This window comes from Oncorhynchus gorbuscha, linkage group LG23, assembly GCF_021184085.1.
Source record: "Oncorhynchus gorbuscha isolate QuinsamMale2020 ecotype Even-year linkage group LG23, OgorEven_v1.0, whole genome shotgun sequence".
Classification (NCBI taxonomy): domain Eukaryota; kingdom Metazoa; phylum Chordata; class Actinopteri; order Salmoniformes; family Salmonidae; genus Oncorhynchus; species Oncorhynchus gorbuscha.
Window position 1 is genome coordinate 69,699,357 of NC_060195.1, and position 15,000 is coordinate 69,714,356.

At 50.3% G+C, this 15,000-nt stretch overlaps 1 protein-coding gene across 1 annotated transcript in view; it reads left to right on the forward strand.

The window, feature by feature from the left end:
* Positions 1-1,333: 1,333 nt before the first annotated feature.
* The window catches only part of LOC124010488 (cilia- and flagella-associated protein 47-like), a 29,995-nt gene continuing 16,328 nt past the window's right edge, over positions 1,334-15,000 (forward strand). The window contains exons 1-7 of the mRNA XM_046322971.1: positions 1,334-1,417; positions 1,557-1,750; positions 3,340-3,483; positions 5,247-5,420; positions 6,344-6,455; positions 7,079-7,218; positions 7,433-7,608. Coding sequence (XP_046178927.1) covers positions 1,571-1,750; positions 3,340-3,483; positions 5,247-5,420; positions 6,344-6,455; positions 7,079-7,218; positions 7,433-7,608 — 926 coding nt within the window. The 5' untranslated portion in view covers positions 1,334-1,417; positions 1,557-1,570. The remainder of the gene's footprint in view (positions 1,418-1,556; positions 1,751-3,339; positions 3,484-5,246; positions 5,421-6,343; positions 6,456-7,078; positions 7,219-7,432; positions 7,609-15,000) is intronic.

The window sequence follows — 15,000 nt, forward strand, 5'->3', positions numbered from 1 at the left end:
ACAGAGACACACACACACAGGTAGACAGTAGACACACACACAGAGACACACACACAGGTAGACAGTAGACACACACACAGAGACACACACACACAGGTAGACAGTAGACACACACACAGAGACACACACACAGGTAGACAGTAGACACACACACAGAGACACACACACACAGGTAGACAGTAGACACACACACACACAGGTAGACAGTAGACACACACAGAGACAGACACACTGGACAGCTCTCTCTCTCTCTCTCTCTCTCTCTCTCTCTCTCTCTCTCTCTCTCTCTCTCTCTCTCTCTCTCTCTCTCTCTCTCTCTCTCTCTCTCTCTCTCTCTCTCTCTCTCTCTCTCTCTCTCTCTCTCTCTCTCTCTCTCTCTCTCTCTCTCTCTCTCTCTCTCTCTCTCTCTCTCTCTCTCTCTCGCTCTCTCTCGCTCTCTCTCTCGCTCTCTCTCCGCTCTCTCTTTGCCCTCCTGGTCTCCTGTCTGTCCCTCCTGGTCCCTGGTCCAGTCCAGTCTGACCGTCTCTCTCCTCTCCTCCAGTCCCTGCTGGTCCCTGGTTCAGTCCAGTCTGACCGTCTCTCTCCTCTCCTCCAGTCCCTGCTGGTCCCTGGTCCAGTCCAGTCTGACCGTCTCTCTCCTATCCTCCAGTCCCTCCCGGTCCCTGGTTCAGTCCAGTCTGACTGTCTCTCTCTTCTCCTCCATTCCCTCCTGGTCCCTGGTCCAGTCTGACCATCTCCCTCCTCTCCTCCAGTCCTTCCTGGTCCCTGGTCCAGTCCAGTCTGACCGTCTCTCTCCTCTCCTCCAGTCCCTCCTGGTCCCTGGTCCAGTCCAGTCTGGCTCTCTCTCTCCTCTCCTCCAGTCCCTCTGGTCCCTGGTCCAGTCCCTCCAGTCCCTCCTCCAGTCCCTGGGTCCAGGTCCAGTCTGACCGTCTCTCTCCTCTCCTCCAGTCCCTCCTGGTCCCTGGTCCAGTCCAGTCTGACCGTCTCTCTCCTCTCCTCCAGTCCCTGCTGGTCCCTGGTCCAGTCCAGTCTGACCGTCTCTCTCCTCTCCTCCAGTCCCTGCTGGTCCCTGGTCCAGTCTGACCGTCTCTCTCCTCTCCTCCAGTCCCTGCTGGTCCCTGGTCCAGTCTGACCGTCTCTCTCCTCTCCTCCAGTCCCTCCTGGTCTCCTATCTGTCCCTCCTGGTCCCTGGTCCAGTCCAGTCTGACCGTCTCTCTCCTCTCCTCCAGTCCCTGCTGGTCCCTGGTCCAGTCCAGTCTGACCGTCTCTCTCCTCTCCTCCAGTCCCTGCTGGTCCCTGGTCCAGTCCAGTCCCAGGTGGTAGGTACAGTTTTCTCTCCCGGAACACTTCCTCCTGCCTCATACCATCACTCTGCCTGTGGCCAGGGACGCACGGGTCACACAGGACAACCTCACAGGTACACACACACACACACACACACACACACACACACACACACACACACACACACACACACACACACACACACACACACACACACACACACACACACACACACACACACACACTCCTATCCCCTTCCCCTCTCTGTCCAGACTCTGAGGTGGTGATGGTACCACTGAGGTTCCATGCCCACGTGGCCGGTCGGTTCCGGTGCCAGCTGGTTCTGCAGTCGTGGCGTGACATCAGAGTCTACCTGCTGGAAGCCGTGGTTACCGCAGAGGGAGACCACGCCCAGCTAGAGTTCACCACGCCCGCTCACCTGTCTGTCACTCAGGACATCCCTCTGGTAGGTGGAGGAGGAGGAGGAGAGGAGGAGGAGGAGGGACAGGAGAGAGGGGAAGGAGGGGAGAGGTGGAGGAGGAGGAGGAGGAGGAGAGGGGAAGGAGGAGGAGAGAGGGATAGGAGGAGAGAGTTGGAGGAGGGACAGGGGAGGGGAAGGTGTTGGGTGTGTGTTGTGTATGTTGTGTGTGTGTATGTGTTGGGTGTGTGTGTATGTTGTGTGTATGTGTGTGTTGGGTGTGTGTGTGTTGTGTGTGTTGGGTGTGTGTGTGTATATGTTGTGTATATGTTGTGTGTATGTGTGTGTGTTCAGTGTGTGTGTGTTGGGTGTATGTTGTGTGTTTTTTGTGTATGTGTGTGTTGGGTGTGTGTGTGTGTGTGTGTTGGGTGCGTGTTGTGTATGTTGTGTGTTGGATGTGTATGTGTTGGGTGTATGTTGTGTGTGTTGGGTGTGTGTGTGTATGTTGTGTGTGTTGGGTGTGTGTTGTGTATGCTGTGTGTATGTGTATATTGGGTGTGTGTTGTGTGTTTGTGTATGTTGGGTGTGTGTGTGTGTGTGGGGGGGGGCTTGTATTACAATCCCCGTGGTACTGTAAATCACCAGAAGGAGAATAAAACAAGGAACATTCTCCCTGGTGGGGACATCTCCCAGGTCCACATGAGGACAAAGGGTTAGGGGTTAGGGTATGGGGTTGGGTTAGGGGTTAGGGGTATGGGGTTAGGTTAGGGGTTAGGGTTAAGGTATGGGGTTGGGTTAGGGGTTAGGGTATGGGGTTAGGGGTTGGGGGTTAGGGTATGGGGTTGGGTTAGGGGTTAGGGGTATGTGGTTAGGTTTAAGGTATGGGGTTGGGTTAGGAGTATGGGGTTAGGGGTTGGGTTGGGGTTAGGGTATGGGGTTAGGGGTTGGGTTAGGGGTTAGGGGTTGGGGGTTAGGGATTAGGGTTGGGGGTTAGGGTTAGGGGTATGGGGTTGGGTTAGGGGTTAGGGGTATGGGGTTAGGGGTTGGGTTGGGGGTTAGGGGTTGGGTTGGGGGTTAGGGTATGGGGTTAGGGGTATGGGGTTGGGTTAGGGGTTAGGGGTATGGGGTTAGGGGTTGGGTTGGGGGTTAGGGGTTGGGTTAGGGGTTGGGGTTAGGGTTAGGGATTAGGGTTAGGGGTTGGGGGTTAGGGTTAGGGGTATGGGGTTAGGGGTTAGGGGTATGGGGTTAGGGGTTGGGTTAGGGGTTAGGGGTTGGGGGTTAGGGATTAGGGTTAGGGGTTGGGGGTTAGGGTTAGGGGTATGGGGTTGGGTTAGGGGTATGGGGTTAGGGGTTGGGTTGGGGGTTAGGGTTAGGGGTTAGGGGTATGGAGTTGGGTTAGGGGTTAGGGGGTTGGGGTTAGGGGTTAGGAGTTGGGTTAGGGGTTAGGGGGTTGGGGTTAGGGGTTAGGAGTTGGGTTAGGGGTTAGGAGTTGGGTTAGGGGTTAGGAGTTGGGTTAGGGGTTAGGGGGTTGGGGTTAGGGGTTAGGGGTTGGGGTTAGGGGTATGGAGTTGGGTTAGGGGTTAGGAGGTTGGGGTAAATAGGATGTGTGTGTCTCATCTTTCCTGTATTCTCTCCAGATCAATGAGAGCAGACAGGACTGGCGTCTGCGAGGCTTGGTTAGTGGCTGTGGCTTCTACGGCCCTCCTGTGGTGTACATACGGGCCGGGGAGAAGACCTGTTACCCCCTTACCTTTAGACCCACCACACAGAGCATCGTCACGGTAATACACTCACCCCCCTGCTCCTGCTCCACCTCTTCCTCCTCTTCCTCTTCCTCCTCCTGTTTCCCTGTCTTCTCTCTGTCCTTCCTTACCCTCTCCCTTCACTTTTTAACAAGGGGAGAGAGAGAGAGAGAGAGAGAGAGAGAGAGAGAGAGAGAGAGAGAGAGAGAGAGAGAGAGAGAGAGAGAGAGAGAGGGAAGGAGAGATAGATAGATGGACAGGGAGAGGGAGAGAGATATGGAGAGAGAGAGAGAGAGAGAGAGAGAGAGAGAGAGAGAGAGAGAGAGAGAGAGAGAGAGAGAGAGAGAGAGAGAGAGAGAGAGAGAGGGAGAGAGAGAGGAGAGGGAGAGAGAGAGAGTGGGAGAGAGAGAGAGTGGGGGAGAGAGAGAGAGAGAGGGAGAGATAGAGAGAGGAGGAGCGAGAGAGAGAAAGGGGGGAGAGAGGGGGAGAGAGAGAGAGTGGGGGAGAGAGAGAGAGAGAGTGGGAGAGATAGAGAGAGGAGGAGCGAGAGAGAGAAAGGGGGGGGGAGAGAGGGGGAGAGGATTACCAGGATTAGCAGCAATACTCCCTGGCTAGTTTTACTTCCATCTGTCCTGGATTCAGTTCCCTCAGGTATTACAGTCACATACTGAAACTGTACCCACTTATCTGGGTATAAGGTCTGCTAAGTGACATATACACTATATTATCCTGCTAACAGCTCCACTTGCTGTCAACTTGGTTGATGTATCATTTTCCTGTCAGCCTTCATTTTTAAACCACGTTGAGGTCAGGTAATGAGTGATGAATCATTGGACATTTAATCTACACTTCTACCTTTTGGCTGTAGAAGGAGAGAGTCTATATCTGTGTCTATTGTTCCGTAGTGTATCTCAGCAACTGAGGTAGAGCTGACAGTTGATAGCTTTGTTTTGTTCACAGTCTGGATTGATACATGACACAGCGTCTCTATCTATCTCTCTATCTCTCTCTCTCTCTCCCGCTCCCCCATCGCTCTCTCTCTCCCGCTCCCCCATCACTCTCTCTCTGTCTCTCACTCTTTCTCTCTCTTTCCCTCTTCCCCTCTCCCCCTCTCCCCCTCTCTATCTCTCTCTCTCTTTCCCCCCACCTCTCTCTCTCTGTCTCTCACACTTTCTCTCTCTTTCCCTCTCCCCTCTCCCCCTCTCCCCCTCTCTATCTCTCTCTCTCTTTCCCCCACCTCCCCTCTCTATCTCTCTCTCTTTCCCCCACCTCTCTCTCTCTCACACTTTCTCTCTCTTTCCCTCTCCCCTCTCCCCCTCTCCCCCTCTCCCCCTCTCTATCTCTCTCTCTCTTTCCCCCACCTCTCTCTCTCTCACACTTTCTCTCTCTTTCCCTCTCCCCTCTCCCCCTCCCCCCTCTCCCCTCTCTCTCTATCTCTCTCTTTCCCCCCACCTCTCTCTCTCTCACACTTTCTCTCTCTTTCCCTCTCCCCTCTCCCCCTCTCTATCTCTCTCTCTCTTTCCCCCCACCTCTCTCTCTGTCTCTCACTCTTTCTCTGTCTGTGTGTGTGTGTTCCTTTCTGTGTGTGTGTCTTTGTGTGTGTTCCTGTCTGTGTGTGTGTGTGTTCCTGTCTGTGTGTGTGTGTGTGTGTGTGTGGTCCTGTCTGTGTGTGTGTGTGTGGTCCTGTCTGTGTCTCTGTGTGTGTTCATGCCTGTGTGTGTGTTCCTGTCTGTGTGTGTGTTCCTGTCTGTGTGTGTGTTCCTGTCTGTCTGTGTGTGTGTTCCTGTCTATGTGTGTTTTAGGGCAGGCTGTCCTTGCTGAATGACACAGATGGGACGGAGCACAGCTTCACCCTGAGAGGGGTGGGGGAGCGGTCCCTACCCCTGGACCACATGGTGATACACTGCTCTGTCAGACAGGTCACACACAGCACCCTGCAGGTCCCCAACTACAGCCAGCACCCCCTCACCTGTCAGGTAGATACACTATTACTATAGTACTACTACACACAGCACCCTGCAGGTCCCCAACTACAGCCAGCACCCTCTCACCTGTCAGGTAGATACACTATTCCTATAGTACTACTACACACAGCACCCTGCAGGTCCCCAACTACAGCCAGCACCCTCTCACCTGTCAGGTAGATACACTATTACTATAGTACTACTACACACAGCACCCTGCAGGTCCCCAACTACAGCCAGCACCCCCTCACCTGTCAGGTAGATACACTATTACTATAGTACTACTACACACAGCACCCTGCAGGTCCCCAACTACAGCCAGCACCCTCTCACCTGTCAGGTAGATACACTATTACTATAGTACTACTACACACAGCACCCTGCAGGTCCCCAACTACAGCCAGCACCCCCTCACCTGTCAGTTAGATACACTATTACTATAGTACTACTACACACAGCACCCTGCAGGTCCCCAACTACAGCCAGCACCCCCTCACCTGTCAGGTAGATACACTATTACTACAGTACTACTACACACAGCACCCTGCAGGTCCCCAACTACAGCCAGCACCCCCTCACCTGTCAGGTAGATACACTATTACTATAGTACTACTACACACAGCACCCTGCAGGTCCCCAACTACAGCCAGCACCCTCTCACCTGTCAGGTAGATACACTATTACTATAGTACTACTACACACAGCACCCTGCAGGTCCCCAACTACAGCCAGCACCCTCTCACCTGTCAGGTAGATACACTATTACTATAGTACTACTACACACAGCACCCTGCAGGTCCCCAACTACAGCCAGCACCCCCTCACCTGTCAGGTAGATACACTATTACTATAGTACTACTACACACAGCACCCTGCAGGTCCCCAACTACAGCCACACACACAGTTGCTGATGTTCCTTGTGCTGCTGGTTGTAGGTGGTATCAGACCTCTCCATCGTCAGTGGACCGCCCACCTTGGACATCAAACCAGGTCACACCGTCCCCTACACCGTGTCTGTGTCACCATGGAAACGAGGGAAACATGCAGGTACTTAATTCTTTCTCTTTCTCTCTCGGTCTCTCTGTCTCTCGCTCTCCTTCTTTTTCTCTCTCTGTCTCGGTCTCCCTCTCCCTGTCTCTCTCTCTCCCACTCTTTCTCGATCTCCCTCTCCCTGTCTCTCTCTCTCCCTCTCTCTTTCTCTCTCTGTCTCTCTCCCTCTCTTTCTCTCTCTGTCTCTCTCTCTCCCTCGCTCTCCTTCTTTTTCTCTCTCTGTCTCGGTCTCCCTCTCCCTGTCTCTCTCTCTCCCTCTCTTTCTCGATCTCCCTCTCCCTGTCTCTCTCTCTCCCTCTCTCTTTCTCTCTCTGTCTCTCTCCCTCTCTTTCTCTCTCTGTCTCTCTCTCTCCCTCGCTCTCCTTTTTCTCTCTCTGTCTCGGTCTCCCTCTCCCTGTCTCTCTCTCTCCCTCTCTTTCTCGATCTCCCTCTCCCTGTCTCTCTCTCTCCCTCTCTCTTTCTCTCTCTGTCTCTCTCCCTCTCTTTCTCTCTCTGTCTCTCTCTCTCCCTCTCTCTCCCTCTCTCTTTATGTGTGTGAGGTCACTACACACACTGCAGTGATAATGTGAATGTAAAGGAGGACAACAGCCAGTATTTTCCTCTCCTGTACTGTCTCTCAGGGTCCATGTCATTCCTAGCCGTGGAGAGTGAGACAGGAACAGGGAATGAGTCCAGGCAATATGAGGTGTGGTTCTCTATAGAGGTCATATGTGATCCTGCTCCTCCCCTGAAGGTGCTGGCTGTGCACTGTGCTGTTCAGGTGAGGCCTACTTTACACCATCCTCTACAACGTCACTGTGTCTTCATCTGCACCAATGAACAAGATCACATATGCACATCCAACTGGTTTCCAGGGAGAGAACTGATATCAAGGAATGATGTTGACCTAATCATTGTGCTGAACGTTTTAGTGGGGGAAAAACGCTGTCTGTCTAGACTAGTGTGTCTGAGTTTTATAGCTTTGTTATTCTCAGAGCTCTGTTGCCGTGGAGATCCCCCTTAGTAATCCGGAGGCGGAGCCGCTTGAGCTGTGGGTGTGTCTGGAGGGAGAGGACCTGAGTGGAGATACCCTGGTGTGTGTCCCTCCCCAGAGCAGTCTCAACTACACAGTCACCTTCTCTCCTGCTGTAGTAGGGAAGAGAACAGACAGGTAAGAGACAGTCACCTTCTCCTGTTATAGTAGGGAAGAGACAGTCACCTTCTCCTGTTATAGTAGGGAAGAGACAGTCACCTTCTCCTGTTATAGTAGGGAAGAGACAGTCACCTTCTCCTGTTATAGTGGGGAAGAGACAGTCACCTTCTGTTATAGTAGGGAAGAGACAGTCACCTTCTCCTGTTATAGTGGGGAAGAGACAGTCACCTTCTCCTGCTATAGTAGGGAAGAGACAGACAGGTAAGAGACAGTCACCTTCTCCTGTTATAGTAGGGAAGAGACGGACAGGTAAGAGACAGTCACCTTCTCCTGTTATAGTAGGGAAGAGACAGTCACGTTCTCCTGTTATAGTAGGGAAGAGACAGTCACGTTCTCCTGTTATAGTAGGGAAGAGACAGTCACCTTCTCCTGCTATAGTAGGGAAGAGACAGACAGGTAAGAGACAGTCACCTTCTCCTGTTATAGTAGGGAAGAGACGGACAGGTAAGAGACAGTCACCTTCTCCTGTTATAGTAGGGAAGAGACAGACAGGTAAGAGACAGTCACCTTCTGTTATAGTAGGGAAGAGACAGTCACGTTCTCCTGTTATAGTAGGGAAGAGACAGTCACCTTCTCCTGTTGTAGTAGGGAAGAGACAGTCACGTTCTCCTGTTATAGTAGGGAAGGGACAGTCACCTTCTCCTGTTATAGTAGGGAAGAGACAGTCACCTTCTCCTGTTATAGTAGGGAAGAGACAGTCACCTTCTCCTGTTATAGTAGTGAAGAGACAGTCACCTTCTCCTGTTATAGTAGGGAAGAGACAGACAGGGAAGAGACAGACAGGGAAGAGACAGACAGGGAAGAGACAGACACCTTCTCCTGCTATAGTAGGGAAGAGACAGACAGGTAAGAGACAGTCACCTTCTCCTGTTATAGTAGGTAAGAGACAGACAGGTAAGAGACAGTCACCTTCTCCTGTTATAGTAGGGAAGAGACAGACAGGTAAGAGACAGTCACCTTCTCCTGTTATAGTAGGGAAGAGACAGACAGGTAAGAGACAGTCACCTTCTCCTGTTATAGTAGGGAAGAGACAGACAGGGAAGAGACAGACAGGGAAGAGACAGACAGGGAAGAGACAGACAGGGAAGAGACAGACACCTTCTCCTGCTATAGTAGGGAAGAGACAGACAGGTAAGAGACAGACAGGGAAAAGACAGACAGGGAAGAGACAGACAGGGAAGAGACAGACAGGGAAGAGACAGACAGAGAAGAGAACAGACAGGGAAGAGACAGACAGGGAAGAGACAGACAGGGAAGAGACAGACAGGGAAGAGACAGACACCTTCTCCTGCTATAGTAGAGAAGAGACAGACAGGGAAGAGACAGACAGGGAAGAGACAGACAGGGAAGAGAACAGACAGGGAAGAGACAGACAGTGAAGAGACAGACAGGGAAGAGACAGACAGGGAAGAGACAGACAGGGAAGAGACAGACACCTTGACTGTACTGGAAATACAGTGCCTTGCGAAAGTATTCGGCCCCCTTGAACTTTGCAACCTTTTGCCACATTTCAGGCTTCAAACATAAAGATATAAAACTGTATTTTTTGGGACACAATCATGAAGTGGGACACAATCATGAAGTGGAACGACATTTATTGGATATTTCAAACGTCAAATCAAATCAAAAACTGAAAAATTGGGCGTGCAAAATTATTCAGCCCCCATAAGTTAATACTTTGTAGCGCCATCTTTTGCTGCGATTACAGCTGTAAGTCGCTTGGGGTATGTCTCTATCAGTTTTGCACATCGAGAGACTGAAATGTTTTCCCATTCCTCCTTGCAAAACAGCTCGAGCTCAGTGAGGTTGGATGGAGAGCATTTGTGAACAGCAGTTTTCAGTTCTTTCCACAGATTCTCAATTGGATTCAGGTCTGGACTTTGACTTGGCCATTCTAACACCTGGATATGTTTATTTTTGAACCATTCCTGTTATGCAGGTGAATGAGGACCCAAAAGCGACTTGGCGAAAACAGAGTCTTTAATCCAGAAAAGGAAATATGCAATACTCCTAGACAAATCGGAGCGGTAAATAAAGCATAAAAAAACTAATTCCACTCGTAGTGACGAGGACAGACTGGAGACTCGACCATAAACTGTAGGTTGCCTCGGGAAGGCACCGACCGTAGCAGACTCAGACACCTGCTCACACGCAGCATCTGAGGGAAACAAGACACAGCACGGCGAACAATATACAAGGATCCGACAGGACAGAAACGGAAGACAAGGGAAGAAATAGGGACTCTAATCAGAGGGCAAGATACGGAACAGGTGTGAAAAGATTAGATGATTGAGTAGGGGAATAGGAACAGCTGGGAGCAGGGACGGAACGATAGAGAGAAGAGAGAGAGGGAGGGAGAGAGAAAAAAGGGAACGAACCTAAAAAGACCAGCAGGGGGAAACGAACAGAAGGGAAAGCATAATGACAAGACAATATAAGACAAAACATGACAGTACCCCCCCACTCACCGAGCGCCTCCTGGCGCTCTCGAGGAGGAACACTGGCGGCAACGGAGGAAATCATAGATCACAAACGGTCCAGCACGTCCCGAGAAAGAACCCAACTCCTCTCCTCAGGACCGTAACGGAAAACGATAAAAAGGGAAACTAGGGTACTACTCTAAAAAAAAAAATGAGACACGGGTAGAGAACTGAAAGCTTTAGAGCAAACAGGACCAAACCGGCCAGGAGAGTAACAACTAGGGACAGACTGAGACACAGCAAGGGCAGGAACAAGAACAGGAGAGATGCGATGGCAGGGAACAGACTGAGACCCAGCAAGACCAGGAGCAGAAGCAGAAAAAAAATTACCAGACTTATTCTGCGCGCAGTCCGAACACGCAGCCACGAAACGGCGCGTGTCACGCTCCTGAGTAGGCCACCAAAAGCGCTGGCGAATAGAAGCAAGAGTACCTCGAACGCCGGGATGGCCAGCTAACTTGGCAGAGTGAGCCCACTGAAGAACAGCCAGATGAGTAGAAACAGGAACGAAAAGAAGGTTACTAGGACAAGCGCGCGGCGACGCAGTGTGCGTGAGTGCTTGCTTAACCTGTCTCTCAATTCCCCAGACAGTCAACCCGACAACACGCCCAACAGGAAGGATCCCCTCGGGAACAGTAGAAGCCACAGAAGAACTAAAGAGACGGGATAAAGCATGAGGCTTGGTGTTCTTAGTACCCGGGCAATAAGAAATAACGAACTCGAAACGAGCGAAAAACAACGCCCAACGAGCATGACGCGCATTCAGTCGTTTGGCAGAACGGATGTACTCAAGGTTCCTTTGGTCAGTCCAAACGACAAAGGAACGGTCGCCCCCTCCAACCACTGTCGCCATTTGCCTAGGGCTAAACGGATGGCGAGCAGTTCGCGGTTAGCCACATCATATTTACGTTCCGACGGTGACAGGCGATGAGAAAAATACGCACAAGGGTGGACCCCATCGTCAGTATCGGAGCGCTGGGACAGAATGGCTCCCACGCCCACCCCCGACACGTCAACCTCAACAATAAACTGTTTAGTGACGTCAGGTGCAACAAGGATAGGAGCGGATGCAAAACGCTTCTTGAGGAGATCAGAACAACAATCATACGACCGGTGAGGAGGAAGGGAGTTGGTTCTGGACCGACTGATGACCGTGCGCAGACCATGATATTCCTCCGGCACTCCTGTCAAATCACCAGGTTCCTCCTGTGAAGAGGGAGCAGAACAAACAGGAGAAATTGCAGACATTAAACACTTCACATGACAAGAAACGTTCCAGGAAAGGATAGAATTACTAGACCAATCAAAAGAAGGATTATGACACACAAGCCAGGGATGACCCAAAACAACAGGTGTAAAAGGTGAACAAAAAATCAAAAAAGAAATGGTCTCACTATGGTTACCAGATACAGTGAGGGTTAAAGGTAGTGTTTCCCATAATATACTGGGGAGAGGACTACCATCCAAGGCAAACATGACCGTGGGCTCCCCTAACTGTCTGAGAGGAATGTCATGTTCCCGAGCCCAGGCTTCGTCCATAAAACAGCCCTCCGCCCCAGAGTCTATTAATGCACTGCAGGAAGCTGCCGATCCGGTCCAGCGTAGATGGACCGGTAAGGTAGTACAGGTACTTGACGGAGAGGACCGTCTAGTAGCGCTTATCAGTCGCCCTCCGCTTACTGATGAGCTCTGGCCTTTAACTGGACATGAAATGACAAAATGACCAGCGGAACCGCAATAGAGACAGAGGCGGTTGGTGATTCTCCGTTCCCTTTCCTTAGTCGAAATGCGAATACCCCCCAGCTGCATGGGCTCAACACCTGAGTCAGTGGGGAAAGATGGTAGTGTCGGAGAGAGGGAGACACAGTTAACGCGAGCTCTCTTCTATGAGCTCGGTGACGAAGATCTACCCGTCGTTCAATGCGAATAGCGAGTTCAATCAAAGAATCCACGCTGGATGGAACCTCCCGAGAGAGAATCTCATCCTTAACCTTAGCGTGGAGTCCCTCCAGAAAACGAGCGAGCAACGCCTGCTCGTTCCAGTTACTGGAGGCAGCAAGAGTGCGAAACTCTATAGAGTAATCCGTTATGGATCGATTACCTTGACATAGGGAAGACAGGGACCAGGAAGCTTCTTTCCCAAAAACTGAACGATCAAAAACTCTTATCATCTCCTCTTTAAAGTTCAGATAATTGTTAGTACACTCAGCGCTTGCCTCCCAGATAGCTGTGCCCCACTGCCGAGCCCGACCAGTAAGGAGTGATATGACGTAGGCAATCCGAGCTCTCTCTCTTGAGTATGTGTTGGGTTGGAGAGAGAACACTATATCACACTGGGTGAGAAAGGAGCGGCACTCAGTGGGCTGCCCAGAATAACATGGTGGGTTATTAACCCTAGGTTCCGGAGGCTCGGAAGACCCGGAAGTAGCTGGTGGCACGAGACAAAGACTCTGATACTGTCCTGAGAGGTCGGAGACCTGAGCGGCCAGGGTCTCAACGGCATGCCGAGCAGCAGACAATTCCTGCTCGTGTCTGCCGAGCATCGCTCCCTGGAACTCGAGAGTAGAGTAGAGAGAATCCATAGTCGCTGGGTCCATTCTTGGTCGGATCCTTCTGTTATGCAGGTGAATGAGGACCCAAAAGCGACTTGGCGAAAACAGAGTCTTTAATCCAGAAAAGGAAATATGCAATACTCCTAGACAAATCGGAGCGGTAAATAAAGCATAAAAAAACTAATTCCACTCGTAGTGACGAGGACAGACTGGAGACTCGACCATAAACTGTAGGTTGCCTCGGGAAGGCACCGACCGTAGCAGACTCAGACACCTGCTCACACGCAGCATCTGAGGGAAACAAGACACAGCACGGCGAACAATATACAAGGATCCGACAGGACAGAAACGGAAGACAAGGGAAGAAATAGGGACTCTAATCAGAGGGCAAGATACGGAACAGGTGTGAAAAGATTAGATGATTGAGTAGGGGAATAGGAACAGCTGGGAGCAGGGACGGAACGTTAGAGAGAAGAGAGAGAGGGAGGGAGAGAGAAAAAAGGGAACGAACCTAAAAAGACCAGCAGGGGGAAATGAACAGAAGGGAAAGCATAATGACAAGACAATATAAGACAAAACATGACACATTCCATTGTAGACTTTGCTTTATGTTTTGGATCATTGTCTTGTTGGAAGACAAATCTCCGTCCCAGTCTCAGGTCTTTTGCAGACTCCATCAGGTTTTCTTCTAGAATGGTCCTGTATTTGGCTCCATCCATCTTCCCATCAATTGTAACCATCTTCCCTGTCCCTGCTGAAGAAAAGCAGGCCCAAACTATGATGCTGCCACCACCATGTTTGACAGTGGGGATGGTGTGTTCAGGGTGTTGCTTTTACGCCAAACATAACGTTTTGCATTGTTGCCAAAAAGTTCAATTTTGGTTTCATCTGACCAGAGCACCTTCTTCCACATGTTTGGTGTGTCTCCCAGGTGGCTTGTGGCAAACTTTAAATGACACTTTTTATGGATATCTTTAAGAAATTACTCTCTTCTTGCCACTCTTCCATAAAGGCCAGATTTGTGTAATATACGACTGATTGTTGTCCTATGGACAGAGTCTCCCACCTCAGCTGTAGATCTCTGCAGTTCATCCAGAGTGATCATGGGCCTCTTGGCTGCATCTCTGATCAGTCTTCTCCTTGTATGAGCTGAAAGTTTAGAGGGACGGCCAGGTCTTGGTAGATTTGCAGTGGTCTGATACTCCTTCCATTTCAATATTATCGCTTGCACAGTGCTCCTTGGGATGTTTAAAGCTTGGGAAATCTTTTTGTATCCAAATCCGGCTTTAAACTTCTTCACAACAGTATCTCGGACCTGCCTGGTGTCTTCCTTGTTCTTCATGATGCTCTCTGCGCTTTTAACAGACCTCTGAGACTATCACAGTGCAGGTGCATTTATACGGAGACTTGATTACACACAGGTGGATTGTATTTATCATCATTAGTAATTTAGGTCAACATTGGATCATTCAGAGATCCTCACTGAACTTCTGGAGAGAGTTTGCTGCACTGAAAGTAAAGGGGCTGAATAATTTTGCACGCCCAATTTTTCCGTTTTTGATTTGTTAAAAAAGTTTGAAATATCCAATAAATGTCGTTCCACTTCATGATTGTGTCCCACTTGTTGTTGATTCTTCACAAAAAAATACAGTTTTATATCTTCATGTTTGAAGCCTGAAATGTGGCAAAAGGTCGCAAAGTTCAAGGGGGCTGAATACTTTCGCAAGGCACTGTACTTCAGGGCCTGTATTCACTAAGCATCTGAGAGTAGGAGAGCTGATCTAGGATCTGGTCCTCTCTCTAGTATTTATTATGATCTAAAAGGCTAACCTGATCCCAGATCAGCACTAGGATCTGGTCCTCTCTCTAGTATTCATTATGATCTAAAAGGCTAACCTGATCCCAGACCAGCACTAGGATCTGGTCCTCTCTCTAGTATTCATTATGATCTAAAAGGCTAACCTGATCCCAGATCAGCACTAGGATCTGGTCCTCTCTCTAGTATTCATTATGATCTAAAAGGCTAACCTGATCCCAGATCAGCACTAGGATCTGGTCCTCTCTCTAGTATTCATTATGATTTAAAAGGCTAACCTGATCCCAGATCAGCACTAGGATCTGGTCCTCTCTCTAGTATTCATTATGATTTAAAAGGCTAACCTGATCCCAGACCAGCACTAGGATCTGGTCCTCTCTCTAGTATTCATTATGATCTAAAAGGCTAACCTGATCCCAGATCAGCACTAGGATCTGGTCCTCTCTCTAGTATTCATTATGATCTAAAAGGCTAACCTGATCCCAGATCAGCACTAGGATCT